Below are 27,843 nucleotides of genomic sequence, written 5' to 3'. Positions count from 1 at the left end.
CTCCATCACTGAAGCCATCCTAGCAAATTCTGAGAATGTAACAATCTCTGTCCCTATCTGCTTTATAAACACTGCACACCTGAGTAAACAAGTCAATGAGAAATCTTTGCAAGTTCAGAACACATGTAAAATATCTGTATGATTTCTTCATCCTAGAGTAGATCTCAAAAGTTACTTCTGTCTGTTGTATACGGATCTTTTTACAAAGTGTAATGCATTTATCAGGGTGATTTCATCTATAGAAAAAAGGACCTGGTAATCACAGAAACTGGAAATTGAAGGAAGTAGGGCTGTTGGTGACAGTGTATTTTCAACTGCTTTATCCATTCTAGCCTCAAGGTCTCCTACAAAGGAGAGCTCTGCCATTCTTTTTCTGCGTCCAAAATTGCTTTAACCAGAACAATACCTACTGCTGCTATTGTCTGATGTTTTTTCTCTCTGGAATACAGCAAATGGTGAATCATTCCAGAGAAATTCACACTCTGATTTGGTCTATAATCCTCTATATTCCAGGTTCTATTCCAGGTATATACTGACTGTAAAGCAAGAGAGAAATTACTGCTAGAACACAAAGAGCCATAGTTATTGTTCTGCAGCATGGCACAGAAGAGCAAAAAGGTTACATAGCAAAGGGCTATAAGAGAAAGGCTGTTAGTCAGTTTGTAGTTAAAGTCACTACTTGTTGCTCCGGTTTGAGATCAGGATCTGTCTCAGCCAAAGACATAGCTTTACCTCATGCAGCAGTCTGAAAATTGATGCCCTAAAAGCTGGATACTGTAACTCGAAGCAAGAATATCTTCCTCCTTGTGGACATTTTACTTCCTGGACACTCATGTACAGAATTAGTTAGTAAGTTGCTAAACTGCATCTTTTCAAGCCCTGCCTCTAACACTCCAGGAAGCCATTAACATGTAACTCGCTGAACTCAGCCAGGGTCATGAGCAGTCTGAGTGCCTTTAACTTTGATTTTTACAGCTACCTGTCTTCCTTCTTGTGATCAGTAATTTCTTGAAATCTGAGCTGACACTCTGGAACAGGAAATAAATCGGTAGAATTTTAGGCCACACACATTTTTGCTGCAAGCTTGATCTTTGATTTTACATTTTATGGTCAATAATAGGGATTTCAGGAAGGTAAACAGTATTAGACATTTATTTTTTAGCACAGATCTGTTGACCAAAGTAGGCACATGCTAGTAGATGAATTGGTTCTTTGATTATTTGGGAGGGTAACTTTTATTCTTCTCTTCTCAGGTGAAATACAGAGAGAAGTATGAGAAGGAAAAAGGAAAACCTATGTTGGACTTTGAAACTCCAACATACCTTACTGCAAAGGAATCTCAGCTCATGCAGAGTGAGGTACAGTTAAAATCAATACTGATAGACTAAAAAACTTTAACATATATTTTTTACAGTTAAACTTTAGCAGTGATTTAGACAGGCGATTATACTTGCATCTTGTGCATCCTGATCAACTGAAAAATTATAGCTATCTCACGTTTCTTTATATTGATTATGAAATACTACATTTAAAATTCATGAAGCTTTCCCGTGTCACAATGAAGTTTCTCATCTGTAATTTTTCATCAAGAAGCTATCAGTAAATGAAGCTTAAAGCAAGTCTTCGAGTCTTTAGAAGAAATGTAATATGAAATGCATTTCACTTAAACTTTTGCAACATAAGTATAGTATGTGTGTCGGTTATCATAATCCACAGAAAGTACCTTGGTTATTCTTTTCACTCAGAACTTTATTTTTGAGAAACCCATTTATTTCCTATTCGTCTCTACTGTCATAGTGTTCTTCACTGACCTGTCATTCTATTTCCTCAAGCAGTTCTTTTCTGTTTGTTTGAAGTATAATCTTGTCCTGTCACAGATGAAGGCTTATACATGCTGAAAAACAGTTGTATAAGGCCATTAGTCATTATGTTTGAGTCATTCCATTGAATGGTTCCTCTGCATATGCAAATAAGTAGAAAAAATTAAAAAAGAAGGCAGGGTCAGTTCATATTTCCATTGAAAGTAATGAGCTGTTTCATGGGTTTTAGTAGAAACAGGATTTATTGCTTTAGGTGCCCACAGCATTGACTGTAGCAGATTGTCATTGTGACTTTAATACCAAACCACTGCTCCATCCTCCCAGTATTTTTTCACGTAATTAAAAATAATGTAATAAATATTTGCTATTTTGCTTTTTTTCTTCTTATTCTCATTAGAAAGAATATAAGAAGGACTTTGAGGAGTCCATTAAGGGGAGAAACCTTACTGGCTTGGAGGTTACACCATCCTTATTACATGTCAAATATGCAACCAAAATAGCAAGCGAGGTAGCAGTTATTCTGTGCTTATTTCCTGTGTCAAGTTAAATAATTCCACTAAGTATTCTCAGCAGCATGTCTTCTTCACCACTTTCTTTTTCCTAACCATTCACATTAAGCATGTTTACATATATCTTGTGTTGTGATCTAATTTGTCATGGACATTAACTTCATTGTTTGTTAATTGTATGCATATTTACTGTGTCCCTTTCTGACAATCATCAGCCTAACTGTTCCGTAATGGGGTCTATATGTGGGTGCCTTTGTGATTTATCTGGAACAATAATTACTATACTCTGTTCTGTTGCAGTAGTTCTTGTATAACCCTATACAATATTCTTTTTTGTTTTAAAAAATTCTTTTTTCTTTTGGAGCTTTTGGATATTTTTATTTTTTTTTCCTTTTAAAGTTTTGCCACAAAGTTGCAGAAATGGAGAACTCTCTTTAGTCTGGCTTTGCAGTTTTCATTTTCTTTCTTCTGTAGAAAGAGTACAGGAAGGATCTGGAGGAAGGTGTCAAAGGTAAAGGACTAACAGCTTTAGAGGAAACTCCAGACATGTTAAGAGCGAAGAATGCAACTCAAATCCTGAACGAGGTATGTCAAAAGCTATTGGGGAAAATACCTGAATGGATGTAACAGCCTCCAACTGATAAACACTTATGGCTGTATAACACTAGTATGAACTTTGTTATTCCCTAGAAACTCTTGAATGGAGAGAAAAAAAAGAATGTGTGTGGGTGACTGAGGTTAAAACTGGGAGCCTGAACTTTTAAGTGAGCTCTTTTCTGGCTTTGCAGTAACTGTCAGGAATGTAGGTGGGAAACAGGTGCTGTGATCAATAGTCAGATCAGTCAAGGGATAGACTAAAGCAGCATCGTGATGCAGCAAGGCTAAATGTAGGAACCAGAGGTGTCAGTTTGGTAAACTAGGCATCTTAGGTCTGGAGCAGTTACCAAGGATTAGGAATTAGTGGAATTAGGGATTAGTGGAAGATCTTTTTTGGGAAGAGTGGCTGCTGCAGCACTGAGTTTTTAGGGATGGTGTTCATTCCAAAGGCCCCAAAACATCACAGACAATCCTGACACCTTGCATTTTTTTTGGACACACTCAGTGTGAAGCATCTGTGACCACTCTTCACTACCACATGCATTTCATACACTGCTCTCCCTCTGTTGCTTCTCTTCTGTATAAGTTACTGTTTTGCACTGATCACCTAAAGGAAATTACACTTTGAGATTACTGGTGTGAGAAGGAAGAGTGACCTTAATACAGCTGGCCTGCAGTGTGCTCCATTTACTGCTGGAGTAGGGCTATTTGTTCTCAAGATTTAAGTCATAAAGTACACACTCTAATGACATAATTTGTGTGTTTAATTTTGAGTTTATATTAGTAGTATTCCTATTTTGTGGGGTGGTCATGAAACTATCTGAAGTTGCTAAAGGTGTTGCATTCACATTGACAAGGTATCTATTTGCTGTCTTCATCTGCAGAAAGAGTACAAAAAAGCCTTGGAATTAGAAATCAGAGGAAAAGGTCTGACAGAACTGGCTTTGGAGACACCAGATTTTGTGAGAGCAAAGAATGCCACTGACATTGCCAGCCAGGTCTGTGTGAATATCTTGTATATCACAGCTGATGTCATCTTTAAAAGAAAATTTATTAACAGTTTTTTCTGATTAAACCAAATGAAAATTGTTGTCAAGATTTGATTAAGGTACCTAAATGTGAGCCTTCTCCCAACAGATCAAATATAAACAATTGGCAGAAATGGAGAAAGCCAACTACACCAGTGTTGTCGATACTCCAGAGATTATTCATGCCCAGCAGGTCAAGAACCTTTCGAGCCAGGTATTTTGAGTGAAGCAATTTAATCATTGTTCTTGTGGGAACCTCAAGTGGATACTCATTTGGAGCACCTAAATAACTGCCTGTCACAACATTCAGGAGATGATAACAGAAAAAACAAATTTTTCTAGAGTGATGTGGCATCTCTTACTCTGAAATCCCATTTCAATATTGAAATTAATTTATTTTAATACTGTATAAAATGAAACAATAATTTCTATTGCTTTTGCAATACCAAAGCTAATTTTGTTCTAAGTAAATTAATTAGCTTAATTTTGCTACTCCTTAATAACCTAATGTTTAAAGTAAATCTTACACAGAGGCATAATCTGAATTTATAACAGACACAGAAGTACTCACATTTCCATAAAGATGGGCATTATGCAACAATCATTAATGCCAGATTGTTTTACTACTGCTTTGGTATTAATGGAATATATTTTGTATTTTCTATCAGAAAAGGTATAAGGAAGATGCAGAAAGGAGTATGCCATACTATGTGCCTGTAGCAGACACACCAGAAATGCAGAGAGTCCGTGAGAATCAAAAGAACTTTAGCACAGTACGTATATAAATAATAAACACTGTTACTGTCAAATAATAAAAAAACCTTCAGCTTTTTTTCATTTAATACAGTCCTGATATCACAGTCTAGTCCCAGCTAGGCTGCCTTTATATTCTCAGGGATCTTCAGTTAGAGGGTCCACTATGTATGCAGCAGCCCACTTATGCATTACACTGGGAACCACCAAAATGGTTGTGTAATTTCCTTGAAAAAAACTTTCTGCTGCAGTGTTTTGACAATTCCTTTGCAAGTAATAGAGAATTATACTTACAGAAGTTGTCTGTTGTTGTCAGTCGGACTACCTGCAAGACTGTATGGTCCGTAACAGAACTCCACAATCTGACTTGATATCTTTAACTTTCATTGTTGAGACTTAATTGTTTTAGATACAGTCTGGCACCTTTCAAGATTTTTTCAGTGAATTTAGTTAAGGATCTCCTATTGCTAATTTAAATGAGAGTATTTGTAAGTGTGGTGCATCTTTATATCACTAATGGTGGTGTTAAAATTACCTCCTTATAAGGTGTACTTGAAAATACTTTTTTTCCTCATCTTCAAAGAAAACTATGAGTAAAGTTTTGTGGCATTGAGTTAATATTTGGCATTTTACTTTAATTTTTTCAACAGCTTCAGTATCAGTGGGACCTACAGAACAGTAAAGGAAAAGTTACAGTTGTACAAGACACACCAGAAATGCTGCGTGTGAAAGAAAACCAGAAGAATTTCAGCTCGGTATAGTTATTTTCTGTTTTCAGTACTCATTCCAAAAAATACAGTTTAATGTGTTTAATAAAATAACAATTTTTGTCTCTTACCTTACAGGTACTTATGTTCTTGATCTGCTTAAATGTGTATAAGAACTTTTTCAAACAAAACTAATTTTATTCTAAGTGGATTTAGCTCGTTTTTGCTACCCCTTTTAATCTACTGGGGTTTTTTTGTGGAGTGCCCTGATTGTACTCTTTCATATATACATAGCTGTGATATAGTTAAACAACCAATCTTGTACTTAAATTGGATTACTAGTATCCACCTTTCTTTTGTCCTGTTACTATGTCAAGTAGTGTATTCTTGTTGTGTTGCAATTGTCATCTTTCAGTGAAAAGTCAACTGTCTGCCTGATTTGTTTCACACTTCGTGTGTTACCATGAAGTGCATAAAGTCTGCTGTATCATTTTGCCACTAGCACCATTAGCGTAGTAAGTAACTACGCTAAGTGGAGGACATTTGTGTAAAACATAATAAAACAAATTAGAACAAAAGGAACAAATTAGAAAAAATACTAGTCTTCAATCCTAAAATTAGGCTACAAATGTTTTGATACTCTACTTAAAATGCATTACTACAAATATAAATGATTAGCCCCTTTTATTGCACAAATGGCACTCACGTAGTAGTACAGACTTCAAATAGGCAATAAGGCTGTGACTGGAGATGATCCTCTGAGTTGGCTTTCAGCCTCTGCTGTTGTGTACAAATCACTGTCATGAGCCTGTATTCACTCTTCAGAAGAAATAATGTTGTTTTGTGTGCTTAACCTTATTGTCTTCATTCTAAATATTAAGATTTTATATAAAGAAGATATTGGAACTGGAACTACTATTGAAAAGACACCAGAGATGCAGAGAGTTAAACAAACCCAGGATGCAATCAGCTCGGTACAAAAGAATTGATTTTTTTAATACCCTACCAATGCTAATTAAACTTGAAATAAATCCCCCCTTCCCCCCCCCCCCCCCCCTCCCCCCCTTCTTATTTCTTTAAGTGTTGCTAACAGTGGTTTGGCAATAATCCATCCAGCTTAAGGGTTACTCTCTAGAAGTTTTTGCCTATTCTTGTTACTTAAACAGTAATGTTTCTAATTATTAACACTCAATTTGTTACTTACAATCCATTTCTAAAATATTAAAGCTCTTGCCATCATTTTAATCTCATCACAAATTTATTTAGCACAGATTGAAAGACTCATTTAGGTTGGAAGGGACCTCTTGAGATCATCTACTCCAACGCTGTTGCTCAAGCAGAATCAGCTAGAGCAGGTTGGCTAGGACCATATCCATTCGAGTTTTTAATATCTCGAAGGATGAAGACACCACAACCTCTCTGGGCAATCTGCTCCAGTGTCTGACCACCACTGCAGTAAAAAAGTGTTTTCCTGTCTTCAGATTGAATTTTCTGGTTTTTAATTTGTGGCCATTACTTCTTGTCCTGTCACTGAGCTCTGCTGAGAAAAGTAGCTCCTTCTTCATTCCTTCTCACTGGGTATTTATACATATTGATAAGTTCCCCCCGCGCCTACTTTCCTCAAGGCTGAAGAGTCCCATCTCTCTAAACTGCTTCTCATGTCAAAGATGCTGCTGTTTCTTGCTCATCTTTGTGGCCCTACACTGGGCTTGCTCCAGTAAGTACGTATCTTTCTTGTACTGGTGAGCCCAGAACTGGACACAGAACTCCAGATGTGGCCTCACTATTGCTCAGTAGAGGGGAAGGATCACCTCCCTTGGCCTGCTGGCAGTGCCCTTCTTAATGCAGCCAAGGATGCCATGAGGGTGCATTGCTGGCTCATGGTCAGCTTGTTGTCCACCAGGTCACCAAGGTCCTCTGCAGTTGGTGCCCGGCATGAACCTCAGCCTGGGGTTATTACTCCCCAGCTGCAGGACTTTGCATTTCCCACTGTTGAACTTCATGAGATACCTTTCAGCCCATTTCTCCAGCCTGTTGAAGTCCCTCTGGGTGGCAGGACAACCAGCCAATCCTCCCAGTTTTGTGTCATCTGCAAACTTGCTGAGGGTGCACTCTGTCCCAGCATCCAGGTCCCCAAGGAGGATGTTAAACAGTATTGGCCCCAGTATTGACCCCTGGGGTACACGGCCGGCCCCTGTGCCACCGATTGAAATGCCCTGGGTGTCTGTGAGGATGCCAGAGCAAAGCCGTACTAAAGTATGTCTCGTAAAACTTTTATATAAAAAATTGTAACACACTAAAATTGGAATAATTGTATGTATTATTTTCTTTTGGAATTTGTAATTTTTTTCATGCTTTTTTTGAATGCTGACATCATTTTAGTATAAAAGTTACTAACACTTCAGCCATTTGTTTTATGCATAGTATATTAAATATGTTCTTGTAAAATGCTTTTTTTTTCTTGTTACGCTAAAGTAGAAATGCAAATAGGACTGTAATTGTTAAAATTTTGTAGGATGACTCACACCTTTGTTGAATATCATAGATTTTTACAAATCCAAAATTATTCTTTCATTGGTAGAAAGACCAAATGGTATCAAGTTCAAAGGTATTTAACCCTTGAAATGGTTCAGTTGTTACAAATCAGGGGGTTTGTTCTTGCTGAAATTAATCTCCTGGGAGAAGTTAGATACCCAAACTTTAAGCTTCAGCTGAAAAATTCTGGCTCAAACAAGACTCTGCTTTTTTTATCCTAAGCCAAGTTACTGTTAAAGTGCTTTGTAGAAGTGTGGCAGAGTTATCTAGTAGATGAATTTAATAGGAAGTTCCTTGATTGTTTCCTTCTATCGGAATACACTTAATACCTGAAATTTGAATGAGTTTGTAAAGTGTAAAGGACTTACATTTCTTTATTCATGTAACTTGTCACACATACATGTGTCAGCTGTGCTTTAATGTAAATCCTTTTACTTTTTTTCTAATGTCTGTGCCTTTGTAGATTAAGTACAAGGAGAGTATTGGAAAAGGAACTCCAATTCCTGATCTTCCAGAAGTGAAGCGTGTCAAGGAGACCCAGAAGCACATCAGTTCGGTAATGGCCAATACTTTGTATTTACCTGTATACTCATGCAGAGCTCAAGCTCCGACATTTGGTAGTGTTTGTGGGTATTTTTGTTGAAAAGAGAAAAGATCTCTTAAATCCTTATATTCAGCAGCAGGAAGTTTAAATATCTGAATTTTGCAGTAATCATTACAATCAGCCACATCCCTGTATTACCTCTGTGACCCTTTCTAAACACAGAACTAGAAACCAAAAATACCTGGATGATGCCTTACAATTAGTCTGAAAAAAATGGATCAGCTAGATAGAACTTTGTGGAAAAAAATAATTGGAGCCTTTTTTGTAGTCACAAAACCAGGTACTGGGCTCTTCCTATGTCTAGCTAAGCGTAGGTTTTAATAACAACAAGCTCTCCTGATTTTGAGCCACTGCTGCTTTACTTTAATCTCTGCATACAGAATTGAGGCAGGATGTGGTCTTGTGATTATTGATACCTCAGATGTTTGCTATACAATGCTGAGGAGCAGTGACACCCACATAATGAGTATCTTAGAATTTTCTATCCTGATTTTAGAAGTACTGTTTCCCTTTCGAGCTGTTTATGATACTAGTCTGTTTTACAGCTCACTTTTGCACAATTGAGTTGTTTCTTTCCAAATTATTTTTTTCTTTTTTTCTAACCTTTTACATAATTTGTTTTCTCTTGCTGTGATTGCTTTATTTTGGAGATTTTTTCATTGTTTCAATGACATGAAGCAGTGAATTTTTTTATTTTTTTTTTTGTTAGCTTGGTTTGTTTCAAGTATTTTACTAGTAGCAAAAAGAACCATGAATGCATTTGTAATGTATTTCTGCACGGTTAGGTCTTAAACCAACCCAGGCATCTCCTATGCAACTCCTTTCATGAAAAATGCATATTTTTTTTTTAGATCAAACTATTACAGGTTAAGTTAAACCTAATAATATGAGAGCTAAAACTCAATTGTTTTTCTTACTAGAGACCTAAACCAAAGTAAAATAGTGGTGTTCCAAACAAATAGTCACAGAGATCAAAATGAAATAGAGCCCACAGCTAAGTATTTCTGTATTAAACATGTCTATAAAAGGTTCAGCTGTTTCTTAACACCATAACAAAAAAAAAAACAAAACCAAACCAAAAAAACCCCCAGAAATGTTGACTGCCTGAAAAGTTGACTGCCTAATGTGTTTCCTAAAGTAAGATGAAAACCAAAACATACCTACCTTTCATGCCAGGTCAGCAGAATATTTAAACTTGTGTCCTACTATAATGAAGTATTCCATTGACTTCGGTGTGTTCAAGCACCTCAACGTAGACATTATAAGTACTTTGCTGAGCTGGTGACTGTACTTTTAAAGACGCACACTGAGTAAAATAAACTGTGCACATATTTATATATAATCCCAGATTATATTTACTTATAAACCAGGTAAATTATCTATCCAAATGTTCTGTAGTTGTTGTGGAAGGAATATGATCTTCTCACCTTGCTGGGTGCTTGTGTTCTGCAGGTATTGTACAAAGAGGACCTAGGGACAGGTATCCCAACACCTGTCACTCCAGAAATAGAGAGAGTCAAACGCAATCAAGAACACATTAGCTCGGTATTTAAAAAAATAAATATAAAAATTATAACAACTCATTTTTGCATAACATCCTAACATATAATCTCTTTTTCTTCAGTGGTTTAGAATGTCACCCTGCTCCTGTCTTTTCCCTGGCAGTATTTTTAACTCATTTATATTTCACCTCTTGGTGCTTTAACTTTTTTTGGTGATTTACAACTTTACATGCATTTCTTTTAAGAACCAAAACTAGAAGTAAACTGTGAAATTAACATGGTGTTCCTCTCCATGTTTGTTTTATCTTAACGCTTTATCTTCTAGTATCTGTAGTCATATATTTACAAAATAATCAACCATCAGCCTCTTCCTTAATATTTGCCTCTAGAACAAGTGTGAAATTAATTCTGTGTTGAGTGGTTTTTTTTGAGTGGTTGCCTGTGTTGAGTGGTTTTTTTTGTGGAAACTTTCTTGTACCTCACAGGTGTTATACAAAGAGGGCTTAGGGACTGGCATCCCAACACCGGTTACTCCAGAGATGGAGAGAGTGAAACGTAATCAAGAGAACATTAGCTCGGTATTGCTAAATAAAACAAAACCTACCATTTCAAATGCAAATCAAATCCCTTTAACTTCTCCACACTAAATTTTTCTTTCAATTCTTTGTTGAACTTTGAACAACCCTTTCTTAATCAAATCACTAAAACCCTGTCAGTATCTTTATATTTTAATTTTTCACTCAATGTAATGTAAGTGTCATGAAATTGTTCCAGCTGTGAGATTTTAACCTCACTCACTTAAAGTAGTTAAGCAGTACCTTATTTTTCTTCCCAATGAAATAGTAGTAGTCTGAGTGATGTCACCCTCCTCCTCAATAACCAAGTCAATCCTCACAGTCTTCAGACTCACCACACTGGTTGCACTGCAAATGAAAAATGAACTCTTAACAATTCCTGAAGCAAAGCAATCTAATGCAACTAGCGTGTACTGTCTCTTTTCCTGTTTTTGCTGTGTTGGGTGCTTTCTTATATTCTACAGGTCTTTGTAAGAAAACCTGGGTGGTATCCCCATATCACTGCAATATGAAAAAGTAATGAAAATTGCATATATAAGGAAAAAATTACTGTAGTAATGAATTTCTATCCAGATTGTTTCTACTCCTAACATGTTCCAGTCAAATGACCATTATGTCATAATTTTGTTCTATATTTCTGTTTTAATTAGAGCAGCTAACAACCAATTTTAACTCACTCTGACCCAATTCAGACATGACAGATATAAAATTCAGTCCTGACTTGAGATTAATAGGACAGTTCAGAGAAGCCACTGTTGTTAAACATTTTGCTACATTTAATTGTCTCTGAGGTAATGTCATTTATGCTGGTGACCCTGTTTAGAAATCTCGGAGGCAAAGCTGCTCATGCAAGATATTTTGTTTCAGTAAGGAAACTCCTTTGCAAAAGAGTTTTCAGGTAGCTTGGCTCAAGCTATGCTTTGCACAGAACACTCCTGCAGTTCTTGCTGGCATTATCTGTGTGCACCCAGGTGGGATGACAACAAACCTCAGAGTAATACTAGTGGATTACTTTGACTTTTTTTTTGCTAGCCTTTCAACAAGGCTGACAAAACTCTATTTTTCATACTTTGAAGTTTTGCTATATTAAATTACTTGTCTTCTCTCTCTCTCCTCCCTGTCCTCTTTCCTTTTTTTTCTTTTTTTTCCTTTTTTTTTTTTTTTTTTTAAATACTTCCCTGTTGCCACACAGGTGTTGTACAAAGAGGGGCTGGGGATTGGAACCCCAGTACCTGTAACTCCTGAGATGGAGAGGGTCAAACGCAATCAAGAAAACTTTAGCTCGGTATTTTTTTGTCATTTAAGAAAAAAGTTCCCTATAACTACATAACACCTGTAAATTTTCTACTCTCTCTAATTAACTTATAAACATAGAAACAGCCCCTTTCTGCTATTAAATTTTATAGTCATTGTTATTTATATTTTATGTACTTATTTTTAATAGACTTTTTAAATAATCATAATACTTGATGCTTCATGTCCTTTAATTTTTAAAGCGTTTTTTGTGAAACTTAAGGTATTTTGCATTTTTAAAAAACACTGGCTTTTTTTGTTTGCATAATTCCATTCCTCTAACGCCTTATCATTCTGTTGAAGCATATCTAAGAATTAGGATGCAGTTATTTCTAGCTGTCAGATGTCCTTTGAATTTATCACAATTGTTAACTGTTTTCTATTTCCTAATTTTTCCTGCATTCAAGTATATTTAGTGGGCACAAAAATTATACGTGTTACCTCCACCAAATGCAGTATTTTTTGTTTGTTCTTAACTTTTTTTAAACTCCCATGTTACCATATAGGTGTTATACAAAGAGGATCTGGGGACAGGAACCCCAACACCTGTCACTCCTGAGATTGAAAGAGTCAAACGCAATCAAGAAAACTTTAGCTTGGTATTTTTCTTAATTTGAAAAGCAGCAATTTCCCTTTTAACCTATTTTAAAATAATTTTAACACCCCCAAAAATACTCTTCTATTTCCCTGTAATCAGTTTACACACAGAAGAATATCCCGTTCCCCATGTTTTGACATTTTTCCTCCTTAATTGTTACTTACTTAGTTTTGATTAGATCATCTTACTAATGATAACTTTTAGATGCCGTGTTTCCATCTTTCTTTTGACTCTGAACATATTTTTTTTGTCTTTAATTCCTGCTTTTCCTTTTGTTAATCACTTCAATCCTTGGTTGTTGGTTTTTTCTCCTGGTTTTACCACATATAAAAACTAAACTATTTATTGCCTGATACGAATCTGTGGAAAAGATCTCAGTATAACAGTGCTGTGATACGTGCCAGTGTAACCTGCAGTGAAGTTTATGGAATGCGTAAATGAAACAGAATTGTTGCAAGCTAGATTCTTTGATGATGAACTGTGGGCAGTAAGTAGTGTTTCACTCGGGGGAATGGATGACCCTTCATTGAGGGGTGTGTATACAGAAAAACGTTTAGGAAGGCACATTAGGACCTGGTCCTCTAAGGACTCAAGTACAGTCAGGAAAAATTGACCTCACTGTTGGTGAAAAGACAATAATATACTTCATTATAATTGATATAAGACTTTAATCTTCTAAATACTCGCCAGTTTTAAATGCCCACCTTGAGAAGCTCTTAAGCAAGTCGGGAAGGTATTCTAGCAGTCTGGTAGAAGTCATACCAGTGTATTAGTGTTTAACTCTATCATCAGAGTTTTAAATTAGTTTTTTTTATTTTTATGGATTTTTTTTAGTCCCTATGTTTATTCAGGGCATCTCAGAAAAACATCTTTCATGTTCTGCGTGTTCTCTCAGCAAGCTGCGTGTTATTGTTGTTTGCTTGTTCTTTTTTCTTTTTTTAATATAGCCATGTTACCCCACAGGTGTTGTACAAAGAGGATCTGGGGACAGGAACCCCAACACCTGTCACTCCTGAGATTGAAAGAGTTAAACGCAATCAAGAAAACTTTAGCTCGGTATTTTTTAATTTGAAAAGCAGAAAATTACCTTTTAATCTATTTTTAAAAACTTTTAACAACAACAACAAAAAAAATCTTGCTCCCTTGTAATCAACTTACACAAAAAATAATATCCTGGTCCCTTTGAGATTTTTTTTCTTCTTTCTAATTGTTACTTACATCATTCTTGTTGCTCTTTTTTATTACATCATCTTAATAACTTTTAGTTCCACCTTTCTTTTGAGTTTGATTATCTTCCCCCCCCCCCCCCCCCCCCTTAAACAACCTGTTTTCCTTTTCTTAGTCACAACAATCCTTAGTTTTGTTTTGTGGGGTGGGGTTTTTTTCCTGATTTTACTTACTTTATAAACAAGAACTAAACTATTCAGCACGTGATACAAATCTGTGAAAATGTCCTCAGTATAACAGTGCTCTAATACATGCTAGTGTAACCTGCTGTGATGTTTATGGAATGGGTAAATGAAAGAGTTGATTTCTGTGTTCCTTTAGTGTTGTATTTGATACTTTCTGCCTTTAGGAAGTCTTTAATGGTCTATTGTTGCACAGACAGTTTGTCTATATAGCTCCTGAGAAGGAAATAGGGAAGGTATTCTAGCTTTCTGCCAAAAGGCATTGCAGAGTATTAGCATTTAGCTGTATAGTTTTGAGGTGCATTTTAATTTTTCTCTTTTATTCCAAGCTTTGGCTCAGAGCAACCTTGGAAAACATTCAGTCTGTTTTCTCAGCAAGCTGTGTGGGTTACTGTTGTTTGCTTCTTCCTTTTTACTTTTTTTAATATAGCCATGTTACCCTACAGGTGTTGTACAAAGAGGATCTGGGGACAGGAACCCCAATACCTGTCACTCCTGAGGTTGAGAGAGTCAAACGCAATCAAGAACACATTAGCTCGGTATTTTGTGGAGGAAAAGAAGTATTCCCTTTAACTCCACTTAAACAGACCTTTTTAACCTATATTAAAATTGGACAATTCCACTCCTTACGTCCATGTTAATCAACTTACAAAACCATCCTTTCTTCTTCACTGCGTTATATTTTCCAATATTACTGACCTAACACTTCTTCGTATATGTAATTATTTACATGATCCTAAATATTTTTAACCATTTTGCTCCCTGTTCCAACTTCCTTTTTCTTTTATATGTGGGGTTTTTTTTTAAAAAAAAATCCTGTCTGTTTCCTGTTTTAATGCTCTTATCATAGAAGAGGGAGGGTCTGACTTTCTAGCACGCTTCAGTGATAGTCTAAAAGCTCTCCACCATGAAAATATATTTGACCTAAGAGGCTTCTGTGTTGGATTTGTCACACCTGCTAAGATAAAACCATAGACCTCTTTGCCTTCAGACCCTGACGGGTGCGATCCAGTCTTCGTTGCTTCCAGGAGTAGCTTTTAGGGTACATTAGAGCAGGCTGAGCTCCAGCAGACTCAAATATTTGACTTCATGTTGGATGTAATTATTATTGAGTTGTGATTATGTTTTTGGATGCTTCTTGTTACTACACAGGTGTTGTACAAAGAAAGCGTGGGGACTGGAACCCCCACCCCTATCACTCCAGAGATGGAGAGGGTCAAACGCAATCAAGAAATCTGTAGCTCGGTACTTTGCTAAGAAAAAAAGTTCCCTTTAATGCTATTTAAAAGAACATTTTAACAGTGTTAATAATGGATGTTGTAACACTTGTTCCAAAATAATGCCAACCCTGATTCTAAAGCAGCTTACAGAAGTGATTACTTCTTACTCATGTCTTACTGTGGTTTACAGCAGTGACTTTAACTTCTTGCAGTTTTTACTGTTTTTTAAGAGTGATTTTAATGCCCTATTCTAATCATAAAAACATTTAACAAACCCATTTTTTCTGCAATGCTGATGTTCTTTTTTTTAAGAAAAAAGATGATAATTTACAAATTCATAACATCCTCAGCCCCTCAATATAGTTATTTTTGTGGTTTCATTTATGTAGTACTTACACTATTTGTTATGAGTGATCCTGTAGCTAAAAAGCCAGTATGTCAACCCTACTTCTCTAGTAAAATATTGCTAAGTACCTTCTTTAAAAATATAAATATCTAGGCCCTGAGAAAATAAATACAAGAAAACAATGGCTTAGGCTTTAAGTTTGTTTATGGCTAGCTTTTTATTTATTGTTGCTTTCTTTGGCTCCTTTCTTATGTCTCATAGGTGTTGTATAAAGAAAACATAGGGAAAGCAACCCCAACACCTGTCACTCCTGAGATGGAGAGAGTCAAACGCAATCAAGAAATCATTAGCTCGGTATTTTTAACAGGAAACCAGTTCCTAAAGATCTGAATGAAGTGTTTAACATAACTGTAGCGGTTTAGTAATCTGTGCTTTCTAACTTCATAAAATGAATCTGCCATATAGCATAAACTGCCTACCTTCTGTGCTTACAAACAAATCGTAGATCTTCTATTTAACACTGTATGAACCTGCTAGAACTAGGTTTGATCTATTTTAGATGGATATTGTTTCTCTGCAACTTTTTTTAACCCTTTCTTACTACAAGTGTGCTTTCATGCAGAGTTGATTCCATACAGGGACTATTTCTGCATCCTTGTCGAGTAATGGCAAAGCTCCCATTGCTTCTTTTGGGAACAGCATTGTGCCCCAAATCTAACCCTTTCTAAGTGTAATGATTCAAAAGCTATATTTTGTGTTGGTTTGGGGTTGGGTTTTGTTTCTTTTTGTTGGTGGTGCCTTTTTAATGATGTTTGGATACTCCCTTGTATCCTGTAGGTTTTGTACAAAGAAAATGTGGGGAAAGTGACCCCAACACCAATCACTCCAGAGATGGAGAGAGTCAAACGCAATCAAGAAATCATTAGCTCGGTACCTTAAAATAGATATATTTCTTTTTTCCTTTTCGCTTATATCTTAATAAAGTAACATTCTAACTACGTACTGAAAGTTGATTTTAATATAAAAAATAGGTATGTTTCTGCAAATTAATCCTCTTCTAAAATAAAATTACTTTAGTGTTAGCAGTCTGATCCAGAAATGTAGGCCTTTTCTACAACTCAGTTTGTGTACCTGTGGGCTCTATCCAGACAATATTAAGAGCTTAGCATCCTTTGGTGGAGATACTCAGGTGTGTCTCTCTATGCTTAGTGTTTAAGCTTTCATTGGCTTTTCAGGGATATTTGGCTTTAGCAAAAACCAAACAAGAAACCCAACCACCCCACCCCGAACAATCCCCCCCCCCGTCTGACCTGTATTGCTGTGACAGGCGACTTAGGATGCTTTAAACAGAGTAACACAGAAGGAAGGACTGTTCCTGTTCTGGGTGGTATATCAGCGATAGCTTTTAGGTGGCCTGATGGACTGGGGAGATGTGTACGTGTAATGCTGTGGTGATACCAGACACCCGTCCTCAACACCCTTCTTTATTTGGCTGCCTAATGTCAGTGTGGCAACAGAACTCCCTCCTCCCTCCCCAAAAGGTCACAAATTGCTTCAAATACAGATAAAACAGCAGATACCATTTCTTAAATAGTTTTCTAGGGCCATGGGCAGCTTGCCCCAGCCTATGGAGCCATCATCATAGTTGTAGCTGGATAGAGCCCTTCTTTGTTAACCAGAAAAATAACAAGCTTTTCTTCTACAGTTTATTTTTCTTACCCTTCCTTACAGCACTAGATGTTTGGCTTTTGTGCAGTGCTGCATATAATAATCAGTTGTGACTTTTTTTTGAAATTTGATAACAAAGTAATGATTTGTGTTCAAAGCTGTTTGATTTTGGGGTGTTTTAAGATACCGGATACATCTTCTGTATCCCACAGGTGTTGTACAAAGAAAACTTGGGGCGAGCAACCCCCACACCTATCACTCCAGAGATGGAGAGAGTCAAACGCAATCAAGAACATATTAGCTCGGTATTGTCTGGAAGAAGTAAAGGGGATGATAGAGCACTTTTTTTTTTTTTTTAAATAACTTGAGTCTGCTTGGTTTTATTTAACCCTCTAATTTTTTTTTCCCCTCAAACTTAGAAAGTCATCTCAAACTTACAGTACTTAAAAGATTTTTTTTTTTGTCAATTAACTTTTTAATACTATTTTTCCTCTGACCTTTTTTTTTCTTTCATAATGGATGGTGTTTACTCTAAACCCCATAACATTACAGTTTTGAATTCATACATTTGTGACTCTGAGTTACTTTGTGATCTGTAGGTTATATACAAAGAAGGCTTAGGGAAGGCAACGCCTACACCGGTCACTCCAGAGATGGAGAGAGTCAAACGCAATCAAGAACACATTAGCTCGGTATTGTCTGGAAGAAGTAAAGGGGATGATAGACCGGTTGTTTTTTTTAATAACTTGAGTCTGCTTGGTTTTATTTAACCCTCTAATTTTTTTCGCCTCAAACTTAGAAAGTCATCTTGAACTTATAGTACTTAAAAGATTATTTTTTTTTTGTCAATTAACTTTTTAATACTATTTTTCCTCTGACCTTTTTTTTTCTTTCATAATGGATGGTGTTTACTCTAAACCCCATAACATTACAGTTTTGAATTCATACATTTGTGACTGAGTTACTTTGTGATCTGTAGGTTATATACAAAGAAGGCTTAGGGAAGGCAACGCCTACACCGGTCACTCCAGAGATGGAGAGAGTCAAACGCAATCAAGAGCACATTAGCTCGGTACTGAAAGATGACAGACAACCACCTTATATTAAAAATAACCATTCTGAACAAAAACTCCACTTCTAATTTAACCATATTTTTCTCAGTTTTCCTTATTTTTGCCTATTTTTCAGTTTGATTTTTACCTTTTGCTCTAGCAAATAACTTCTTAGATGCTTTATTTCCCAAGATCTTTTCTACCCCTGCAGTGATGAGTATGCTTAAAAATAACACCATTTACAGAACGAGCTGTTAATTATTCCAGTCTGACTTGTGGACACCTTTTTGTACACTGTAGGTTTTGTACAAGGAACATATGGCAAAAGGAACTCCAACACCGATGACTCCAGAGATGGAGAGAGCTAAACGCAATCAAGAAAACATCAGCTCGGTATGTTCTATTCAGCCAATAAATGAAAATATATTAAAAAGTAACATTTCAATCCCTGAAATCCTTACTCAAATTAACAGTGCAGGTGTTAACATAACTACCTAGCTAGCTAGTTTGGAAGTATGAAGTAACCATACTAAAATAACATCCTTTAATAACTTACTTTTTACTTTCTGTTGCGATTATTTCTTTCTGTGTGATTAAGTGCTTTAGTTTGGGTTGTGGTTTTTTTTAAATACCAGTTGAATTTCAAGTAACATTTGTTGCATTCACGTCTCATGCCAATATCTTCTGTTTTTACTGGTCTTATACTGTATGACAGACAAAATTATCATTCTTCAGCAACAGTATATTTTGTTAGATTTCTGACATTCTATATAAAAATATGATAAACCTGGAAATAGCCTTCTTTAGGCCCTTCTTTGCTAACCTGTTACTCCAGAGGTAAATCCTGACATACCCCATCTTGTAAATACTCTACGAATCTGTGATCGGTTATGTATATAAATAGTTTGGGTTGGAAGGAACCTTTAAAGGTCATCTAGTCCAACCTCCCATGGGCAGGGACATCTTCAACTAGATCAAGTAGCTCAGAGCCCTGTCCAACCTGACTTTGAATGTTGAACAGTCTCTGCAAATGTTTACAGAAGCATGATGCAACTGTTATCACTCAAAAACAAAACTACAAGCCCAGCAAAAATTGTAGTATTTCAATGATAAATACAGGTCTAATTATGTTGTCTGTTTCACATGGATAACTTCACTAAAGTCAGTGAGGTGCATGTCAAATATATGAAAATAGTACCTAGAACATTATTACTGCATTACCTCTACCTGTAGGTAGGTTAAAAAAGGTAAGCATCTTTTAGTTAATAAAAGGAATGTTTGGGATGAAGTCCAGAGCTGTCCATGTCTCATAATTATGAAAAAGAATTTGCTTTGCATTCTAATGTTATTCACTACCACAGCTCCTGCTGCCTTTTTTTTTTTTTTTTTTTTCCTTCTTTGCCAGGCTGCTTCACTACAGCTCATTCCTCATGATGCAGAAGTAGTTTTGTGCCCTGTGCTCACTTCCTTTCTCTCATCTGGCAGGTTCTTTATTCAGATAGTTTCCGAAAACAAGTACAAGGCAAAGCTGCGTATGTGTTGGATACACCTGAAATGCGGCGTGTACGAGAGACCCAGAAACATATCTCTACAGTAAGAGCATTTATAGATATATTATTAAATTGGCAAGTGATTTAAATAAAAAATAACCTTGTTCCTGAGACAATTTGGGGTTGGCAGCTCAAGGACAATGTATATATACTAAGTTTGGTTACCCTAATTCTTAAATACTGAAGGCAAGAGTGACTGCAGGAAAGGCATGTTTGGGATTAGGCTCTCTCATTGTTCCTTGGATTGGAGAAAGTAAAAGTTCAGAACAGCAGTGCACCTCTCTACCAGAAACTCACCCGAGGTAAGCAGGAATAAAAATTATTCATCAAAGCTACAGAGAACAGACATTTCATTTTAAATTGCAGGTGAAATACCATGAAGATTTTGAGAAAAGCAAAGGTAGTTTCACACCTGTAGTTACTGACCCCATTACAGAACGTGTGAAAAAGAACACGCAGGACTTCAGTGACATTAGCTATAGGGGCATTCAAAGGCGAGTAGTAGAAATGGAGCGAAAGCGCGTGGACCAGGATCAAGAGAATCTCACAGGTAAGCAGAACCTAGGTTTTATAATCACCCAAGTACTACTTTTATACAAAACACAAGCTGACCTTGCTGAGTTGTTTTATTTAAGCTCAGCCATATCAATTCAAATTTGTTATAACTTAGAGATGATGTTTTTATCAAAGTCTGTTTTGAAAATATTCTCTTATAGCAGCTGTAAATCACCTGTGGTCTGCCTGTCCCATTCTGCCCAACTTTATAATCTAACCCTAGACTTACATTTCTTTCTTACATTTTTAACTTCTCCATGCATAGTGGAGAAATATTTTGGTTTACCTGACGTAGATTAAATAAATAAAAAAAAAAAGCCTAATCTGTGCTATAGATTTGAGAAACACAGATTTATGAAATAATGCTTTCCCTTTTCTGATATACTTTTACTCTGATTCAGGACAGACATGTGCTGCTCAAGCTCTCTAAAAAGCTGCTTGAGCTACAGCTTCTCCTCAGAAAATGCTATTTCTCTTACAGGTCTTCGTGTGTGGCGCACTAATCCTGGGTCAGTCTTTGACTACGACCCAGCAGAAGACAATATTCAGTCCAGAAGCTTACATATGATCTCTGGTTTGTTCCATAGGCTGTACTGTTTGTGCAAAATAGGTTTTATACTTGTGCACGCGCAATCATTAAAACTGGTAGCTTGGGGATACTAACACACAGCGCTCTACCTATGCAAGAACGCAAGTGCAGACTTACATGCGGACTTCACACCTTGTTAAATGGAGCTGAGATTTCAACAGTTACAGTTCTTGTAAGAATTAATGGTAACTAGAGGAGAAGTTGTCTATAGCTCTTCTTCAGCAGCATATATAAATGTAGCTAGATGTTTAATACATCTATTTCTCAAAAAAATACGTTGTGAATTCACTATAAAGTGATCTAATTCAGGCATGAAGAGCGTTGTTTATATGATCCAAAGATAGCATGATCCAGTTGCTTACTTGTAACATGTGCTTCCTTTCTATAAATAACTAAAAATATTGCTTCTCAGTTACTTTTTTTTTTTAAACTCCTTTCCTGCTAATTGTTTGAGATGTATCCTGAATGAAACTTTTGAAAGTAGCTAGCACTAAAAGGGAAGAAGGTTGGAAAAAGAAAAAAAAAACCACTGAATATTAAAGGTAACAGGGACATAGTAACTGTGCCTTTTTGAGTAGAACTTCAAATATTTTTTAAAAGCACTGGCAAATACCATTGAGTAACCATAAAAATGGACTGTGATTAATTCACTTTTTGCCATAAACTGTAAAACACAGTAAGCAATTCTGCTTAGCATGCATGGGACTTGGTTGGTTTTCTACTCACTACAACCACTTCTATGGGTATGGTAATAAGGGTAGAGTGCTTTGGTTATTTTTACAGAATATGTATGCACACACGCACACATATATGTGTGTATGTGTGTGTACACACGTGTATTTTTATGTGTGTTTCTCTGTACAAAACAAAGCCATGAATCGGTTCCCACTGCCTTCTCCTTGCAGTCCAAGCCCAGCGCCGCAGCCGGGAGCACTCCCGCTCTGCCAGTGCCTTGAGCCTGAGTGGTGGCGATGAAAAATCTGAACCCTCAGACGGCGCCGATCAACATTTGTCCTACTACAGCAACGGGGGCTTCTTTGCCACGACTACAACAGGTACGAGGAGAACAAACATGCCATTTATTCACGTATATGAGGGCAAATGGTTCCAGGCCATCAGGCAAGGCAGTTCTACAATAAACAACACACACTGTATTTTCCTTTTGTAGCAGGCTACAAACATGCTAAAACCGTAGAGTTACCACAGCAACGGTCCTCATCAGTTGCCACCCAGCAAACAACAGTATCATCGGTTCCTTCTCACCCCTCTACTGCTGGTGTAAGTAGCATTGATTGGTTATATTGACACACAATCCCACGCTTGCGGCAGGAGTTAAATCTGAGTACCTACCAACGGTGCACAGCCCTGGAGGTCTCCAGTAGCTGGTGGTGCATGCTCCATCATGCAGATGATGTTAATCCAGGACTGAGAACCCACTGGGCTGAAGCTTGGTACAAAACCAGGTGAAGGAGTAACGGATTCACTGAAGTAGGATAGACCCTCACCTGTTCTTGAAAACTTTACATTAACACTTCCTCCTACTCCTGAGATTGAGTCTTAGAGCAGATATATGACAATGGATATAGCATCACCTCCCCACCAGGTCTGCTGGGAGGCAACACCTTAAAGTTATGGCTGGAACCACCTGGAGCCGATATTGCTCAAATACACTCTGAAAACATTTTGTTCAGCTTCAGTGTCACTAAAACACACAGGCTCTAACCTAAGGTACTGTGGTACTCTAGGTAACTAAGGTACTTAGTTATTGAGAAGGAACATTTTGTGATCTGAAACAAGATTGAAAAACCAGCCAGGCACAGCCATCAGTCATACTTTCAGCATACTGAAATGAGTCAAAACCTAACTTGCCCTTAGCCTGCTCTTAGATTTTGATTCTTGCCAACAGCTAGGGCTGTCAGTGCTGACAGCAGGGGTATATAAATGCGTGTCTCATTTTTTGCACCCCCCCCCCTTTCTTAAAACCAACAGAAGACCTACCGGGCCATGTATGACTATATGGCAGCTGATGCTGATGAGGTTTCCTTCAAAGATGGTGACACAATTGTAAACGTACAAGCAATTGATGAAGGCTGGATGTATGGGACTGTCCAGAGAACCGGCAAGACGGGCATGCTGCCAGCCAACTACGTAGAAGCTGTCTAAACCAAAGCACGTCTTTCCATAAAGTGTTATCTGCATGGCACAGACATGCCGGCACTTCTTAAAATGTAAGCCTTAGAAAAGGGTTTGTAACACTTTTTCCAAAGTGCCTTACTGTCTTCCATGTTGATAGTGCCTTATGCACCATGATGTGGGAAAAAAAAAAAAACCAAACCAGGAAAAAACAAGGTAACTGCAGAGCAAAACAGTCTTGAAACATCCTTGAAAAATGTTTTTGAGAATTACCTGTAAACACACTACTAGGCATTGCTCATGAAAACTGTATTTCTTCCAGTGTCAAAACCTCCCCCCCAAAACTTTAAACATTGCCTGGACTTTCAAACATTTCAACATCACATACCATCACAATTTTTAGCTATGCTACAACTGCAATCCAGTTCAGCATCTCTGAAATTGTCATCTATACATGTACTTAAGACTATGACTCCCAAGTATTACTTTATTCATTCTCCCATAAAGAGAGTATTTTTATGGTCTATTCTAAACTGTTTGAATGTATTCACTACTTTTCCATATAAGCAACATTTAAGCTTAGTATCTCAAATCAATGTCTAGCCACCGGGGGTTAACAAACCAACCAACCCAAAACCAAAAGCCTCTCCTTCTGCTTGCTGAGCTGTTATGCATGTGTTTTCCATGCAACTGTTCTGGGGTCAAAAGCTGTTATTACTTGTAAATTAGTGACTAAATAAAGCTAATGTTTCTGCAGTATGTTTGATGTATTCACTCATGCTGAAGAGCAGGAATCAATCTCACAACAAACTGGCTTTGTTCAGAAAACTGTATTGAGAAAGGGAAAGAACCCAGAAGGTGATGGGGGATGCAACAGCCACAACAGAAGTCAAACTTGGAGGGGCTGTGAAGAACTGGACAAACTGTGTCATACCTGAACAGCGGTTACCTGCCTCATCTGCTGAAGCATCTGGTACCAGCCAGTCTCCACGATCAGAAGTAGTAAGAAATCACTGTCCAAGATGATAGACTAAAGGTTAAGAACAAGTTAACAGTAGAGTTGCAACATTGACTCTGAGAACCTTTGTTCACGGGGAATCACAGCACATCATTGCGTACACCACCAGCTTGAAAGGAAACCATCCTTCCTCAAAGCGGGATTCAGAATTGCCATCACTGAAGGGCATTAGTTAAAAGACATTAGCACCCTTTTGAGATGCATTAGGAACATCCTTATCTGTACAGGTCACTGGATACAAAACAAACCTAAAGAGGCAGATTTGGAATCAAAATAACATTTTCAAGAAAACCAGAAAACCTACAGCCAACTCTTCACTGGCACTGTTCACATTATAGCTCCAAGACACCTCTTTGTCCTGTTCATTTGCTTCATGAGATGCAGGAACAGGGCAAAGAGTATCTAGAGTCCTGCTGACAAGATACTACCATGTCCTTGAGGACCTGCTCCTACCTTAAGGCAGCAGCAATGACTGTCCAAGGTGCCTTCTAACCTCATGAATCCAAAGCAATGCTGAGGGAAGGCTAAGCAGATCCGAAGGGGAAAAACAACTCAACCCAAAACCACAACACTAACAAGTTTGGGAACTGTTTGCTGTTTTATTTGCCCATGTTTTAAGTTCTAAAACCACCTGCAGCAACTCCTTTCAATAAATGTCCATTTTGATAGCTACAGTACAATATATACAGATCAGATTTCCAGAGTAAAACCCAAGAACTCTCTCTGAAGGTCTCTGAGAAGCAGCAGTGCATTCCATGCAATTAAAACTCAAGATCATAAATTACTAACCAACATTTGCCATGATAAGTCTGTACATAATATACAATGAGCTCTTATCAAATCCATTCATTTCCCCAAGGAAAAAGTCTTCTCCACAGAAGGAGAACTACTGCAAGCAAAGAACATGGGAAAAAGCCTGAGAAGTTTTGCAAAGTCTTTTACCTGTAAGGGTACGTTTCATTATCAGCTTCTTGGTGCGATTCTTACAAAAATACATGCAAAAATAGATGTCATCCAGTTGTTAAATACCAGGTTCCTGGACTGTTGCTGCCATAAGGAAGTAAGCACAGCTTATCTCAATATAAAATGGTGCTGAAAATAGAGCCACTGCCTGTCAGAGTTTCAGCAACTTAAAAGGAAACAAACAGGCAGCAGATGAGCAGAGCTGCGAGATCTATCTCTTACCAAATAGTAAGAGTTTGCAGCAGTAAGAACACTTCAGATTTGAAAAAATAATTTAAGTACTCTGTTGGTTTGGTTTCACAGTCTTTGCTATTGCACAACTTCATCAAGTTTTCTTTCAGGTGGTGAAAGAAATATGCATAGCAATCCAATACAAATACCTCTAATAGGGAATAAACAATCCCTCTAATAGGGAATAAACAATCCCACAAATTAGAACAACACTGACAAAAAAACCCGGAGAGAAAAAAAAAACCCACAATACCTTTTGCTCATATAGGTGTTAAAAAAAAAATCTTCTATAGTACAAGATGCACACTTTAAGGAATAATTCACCAGCAAGAAAAGCAGGTTTTTGGGAAAATTTTTGTAACAAAATCCTCCTTACTTAGAAACGATAAACAACTTAATCGGAACTTTCATGGGGTGGGGATTTCCAGCGGGACTGCAGGTTCTTCATGATACAGTTTGTCATGCCAACCAGTTTTTCTTGCATCTCAAAAAGTTGGCTCCCTGAATAGCTGTGGAGATCTTCGGAGGTCAGCTGAGCAGCAAGTGCATCAATCTGGCTCAGAAGATCTGCTGTGGGCTGGTCATTTGTATTCACAACAATGGGTTCAATCAAATCTGAAAAGGAAGGAAAGTAGGGCAGTGCAGTCTGTGCGTTTGGATTTAAATCTAAGCAGAGTTATGCTGCAGCAGAATGGTACAGCTTTTGTACAAAATAACATATTCAAGCAGTCTACAAAGTATTTCTTCCACATAGTATGAGAGCTTCTGACAAAGGCAGCCCTCAGCACTCCATGCTACCCTTCTTTATGGTGACTTTCATTATATTTGATCACAATTCTACAATAAAACTAAGGACAGAAATGAAAGTATTTGATCCCATTCAGATACTGCCAGTGTTCTTCAAGACATGTTATCCCAAAGTCCAACTTTTAAACTGGACAGCTGAGGAGAAGTTACTCCTGAGTTTTTTGTTCTCCAGTTAACCAAATGCTTCAAGTATCTTGTAGGAAGAACAAATATGGATTCCTCTGTCTGAGCTATCAGGCCAAACTCCCCAAATGCCCAGGAGAACTCAAATAAAAATCTAGGCACCCAAATCCAAAATGGGTATCCAGGGAATCACCCCCCTCCTGTCCCACCCCTCTCCGGATGAGGCACCACCTAACTATCTCCGCTTCATCTTGCTTGTTTCTGAGTGCCCAGAACCACAGCAGTTACTACAGTATTAAGCAGCTCAGGCGACATACCCCGTTGAGATTCAGAAAATTAAGTACCAAAAGCCCTGCCTAACTTGTTCTTCACATACTTACGCAAGCCTGTTTAGGGAAAAGCAGCCTCTTTACCTCAGAATATGTAAGACGTTTTAAAAAGCCATTGCTACGGGGCTTCATGAAGTGGCTAACTCCAACACCCATCTAATGTGCTAATATTGGCTATTAACACACTCTTTCTCAGAACCTCCCCCCCCCCCCCCCCCCCCAAAAAAAAAGATCAAGCATTCCCATTAGGAGAAAACGAAAGCAGCCAAACAGCAGAATCATCCAGATCACAAGCAAAAAGCAGGCAATAGGTACCTGTTGCAAGTTTTTCTTCATCTACAGGAAGAGATTTATCCTCTACATTATTTACAGGCTTTTCTGCATCTTCAAGCACTGCTATTTCCTCAAAACCTCGAGATTTTACCTGCAGATTTTTTAGGAGAGAACAAGAGATGCATTTTCAGAGAGTGGGGTGGAGGGGTAGATTACATGGTGGGACATGTTTTAACCTTGTAATAAATCGATCATTATTCCCATTAATAATATTGTAACCAAGTCATCTGTACCTTGAATTCCCATGTTACTTTGATTTCTAACAGGGGGAAACATTATTCCTCATGATGGATGTTAGCACTTCAGTAGGCTAAGACTGGCTTTTTGGGTACTAAAATTAAGCTTTACCTGTTGCTCATGATATCCTTTAAGAACTTTTCTAACATTGGAAACTTTTGGGGAGCGGATGGGAAGAGTTTTGATTTCTGATGCTGTCAGGATACTCAGATCACCCACTGTCTTAATGTTCTTTGCTCGAATGAGCTGCCCCAAGCCTCTGGCGCTGCAGCAGGGGAGAAAGAAAAATAGTTTATTGTGCTAGAATTCATGTCCTTTCTGCCCAGCACAGTGGACCAGAAAGAAATCTTACATGAATGCTGATTCACATACACATAAGTGAAAGAAAAAACAAAATGCAAATGACATTCTATCTGCAGAAGCACACCTTTTTGCAGTTTATCCATCAGGGAATGGCATTCTAAAGCCCTCCCGTAAGTAATATGAGCAGAAGGAAAAGGAGCTGAGTAGACTAGAAAAGACGTCTCTAAGTCATCACATGTTGCATTAGAAAATTTGGTTTTGTAGGTTCAGTAAGAATTCAGTTTCTAGTAAAACGTCGTCTTCAAAAGCAACAATCCACTTACCATATGTTTGATGTAATCTGAGGTAAAATTACATCAACCGGTGCTTTGCACCCAACTAAGGCAGGATACATGCATTCTGTAGGGCAAGGCAGCGATTCCTTAGCCATTTCCGTGATCTCGAATAATACAGAAA

At 37.4% G+C, this 27,843-nt stretch overlaps 2 protein-coding genes across 6 annotated transcripts in view; one reads left to right on the top strand and one right to left on the bottom strand.

Moving 5' to 3' along the window:
• NEB (nebulin) overlaps positions 1-23,352 on the top strand; it is a 128,930-nt gene extending 105,578 nt beyond the window's left edge. The window contains exons 133-155 of the mRNA XM_049816933.1: positions 1,254-1,358; positions 2,218-2,328; positions 2,804-2,914; positions 3,811-3,924; positions 4,064-4,168; positions 4,623-4,727; positions 5,358-5,462; positions 6,296-6,388; positions 8,413-8,505; positions 10,006-10,098; positions 14,377-14,469; positions 15,083-15,175; positions 15,758-15,850; positions 16,334-16,426; positions 17,377-17,469; positions 17,764-17,856; positions 18,517-18,609; positions 19,702-19,809; positions 20,133-20,316; positions 20,803-20,895; positions 21,816-21,965; positions 22,079-22,188; positions 22,900-23,352. Coding sequence (XP_049672890.1) covers positions 1,254-1,358; positions 2,218-2,328; positions 2,804-2,914; positions 3,811-3,924; positions 4,064-4,168; positions 4,623-4,727; positions 5,358-5,462; positions 6,296-6,388; positions 8,413-8,505; positions 10,006-10,098; positions 14,377-14,469; positions 15,083-15,175; positions 15,758-15,850; positions 16,334-16,426; positions 17,377-17,469; positions 17,764-17,856; positions 18,517-18,609; positions 19,702-19,809; positions 20,133-20,316; positions 20,803-20,895; positions 21,816-21,965; positions 22,079-22,188; positions 22,900-23,073 — 2,505 coding nt within the window. The 3' untranslated portion in view covers positions 23,074-23,352. The remainder of the gene's footprint in view (positions 1-1,253; positions 1,359-2,217; positions 2,329-2,803; positions 2,915-3,810; positions 3,925-4,063; positions 4,169-4,622; positions 4,728-5,357; positions 5,463-6,295; positions 6,389-8,412; positions 8,506-10,005; positions 10,099-14,376; positions 14,470-15,082; positions 15,176-15,757; positions 15,851-16,333; positions 16,427-17,376; positions 17,470-17,763; positions 17,857-18,516; positions 18,610-19,701; positions 19,810-20,132; positions 20,317-20,802; positions 20,896-21,815; positions 21,966-22,078; positions 22,189-22,899) is intronic.
• Positions 23,353-23,904: 552 nt separating this feature from the next.
• RIF1 (replication timing regulatory factor 1) overlaps positions 23,905-27,843 on the bottom strand; it is a 37,815-nt gene continuing 33,876 nt past the window's right edge. For all 5 annotated transcript variants that reach the window (XM_049816443.1, XM_049816625.1, XM_049816536.1 and 2 more), the window contains 4 exons: positions 27,711-27,826; positions 27,196-27,349; positions 26,830-26,938; positions 23,905-25,870 (listed from right to left, as the gene is read on the bottom strand). In XM_049816443.1, coding sequence (XP_049672400.1) covers positions 25,650-25,870; positions 26,830-26,938; positions 27,196-27,349; positions 27,711-27,826 — 600 coding nt within the window. In that variant the 3' untranslated portion in view covers positions 23,905-25,649. The remainder of the gene's footprint in view (positions 25,871-26,829; positions 26,939-27,195; positions 27,350-27,710; positions 27,827-27,843) is intronic.

Source organism: Accipiter gentilis, chromosome 1 (assembly GCF_929443795.1).
Source record: "Accipiter gentilis chromosome 1, bAccGen1.1, whole genome shotgun sequence".
NCBI lineage: Eukaryota > Metazoa > Chordata > Aves > Accipitriformes > Accipitridae > Astur > Astur gentilis.
The sequence above is the reverse complement of the archived record's forward strand: the minus strand, read 5'-3'. Positions and strand labels throughout refer to the sequence as shown.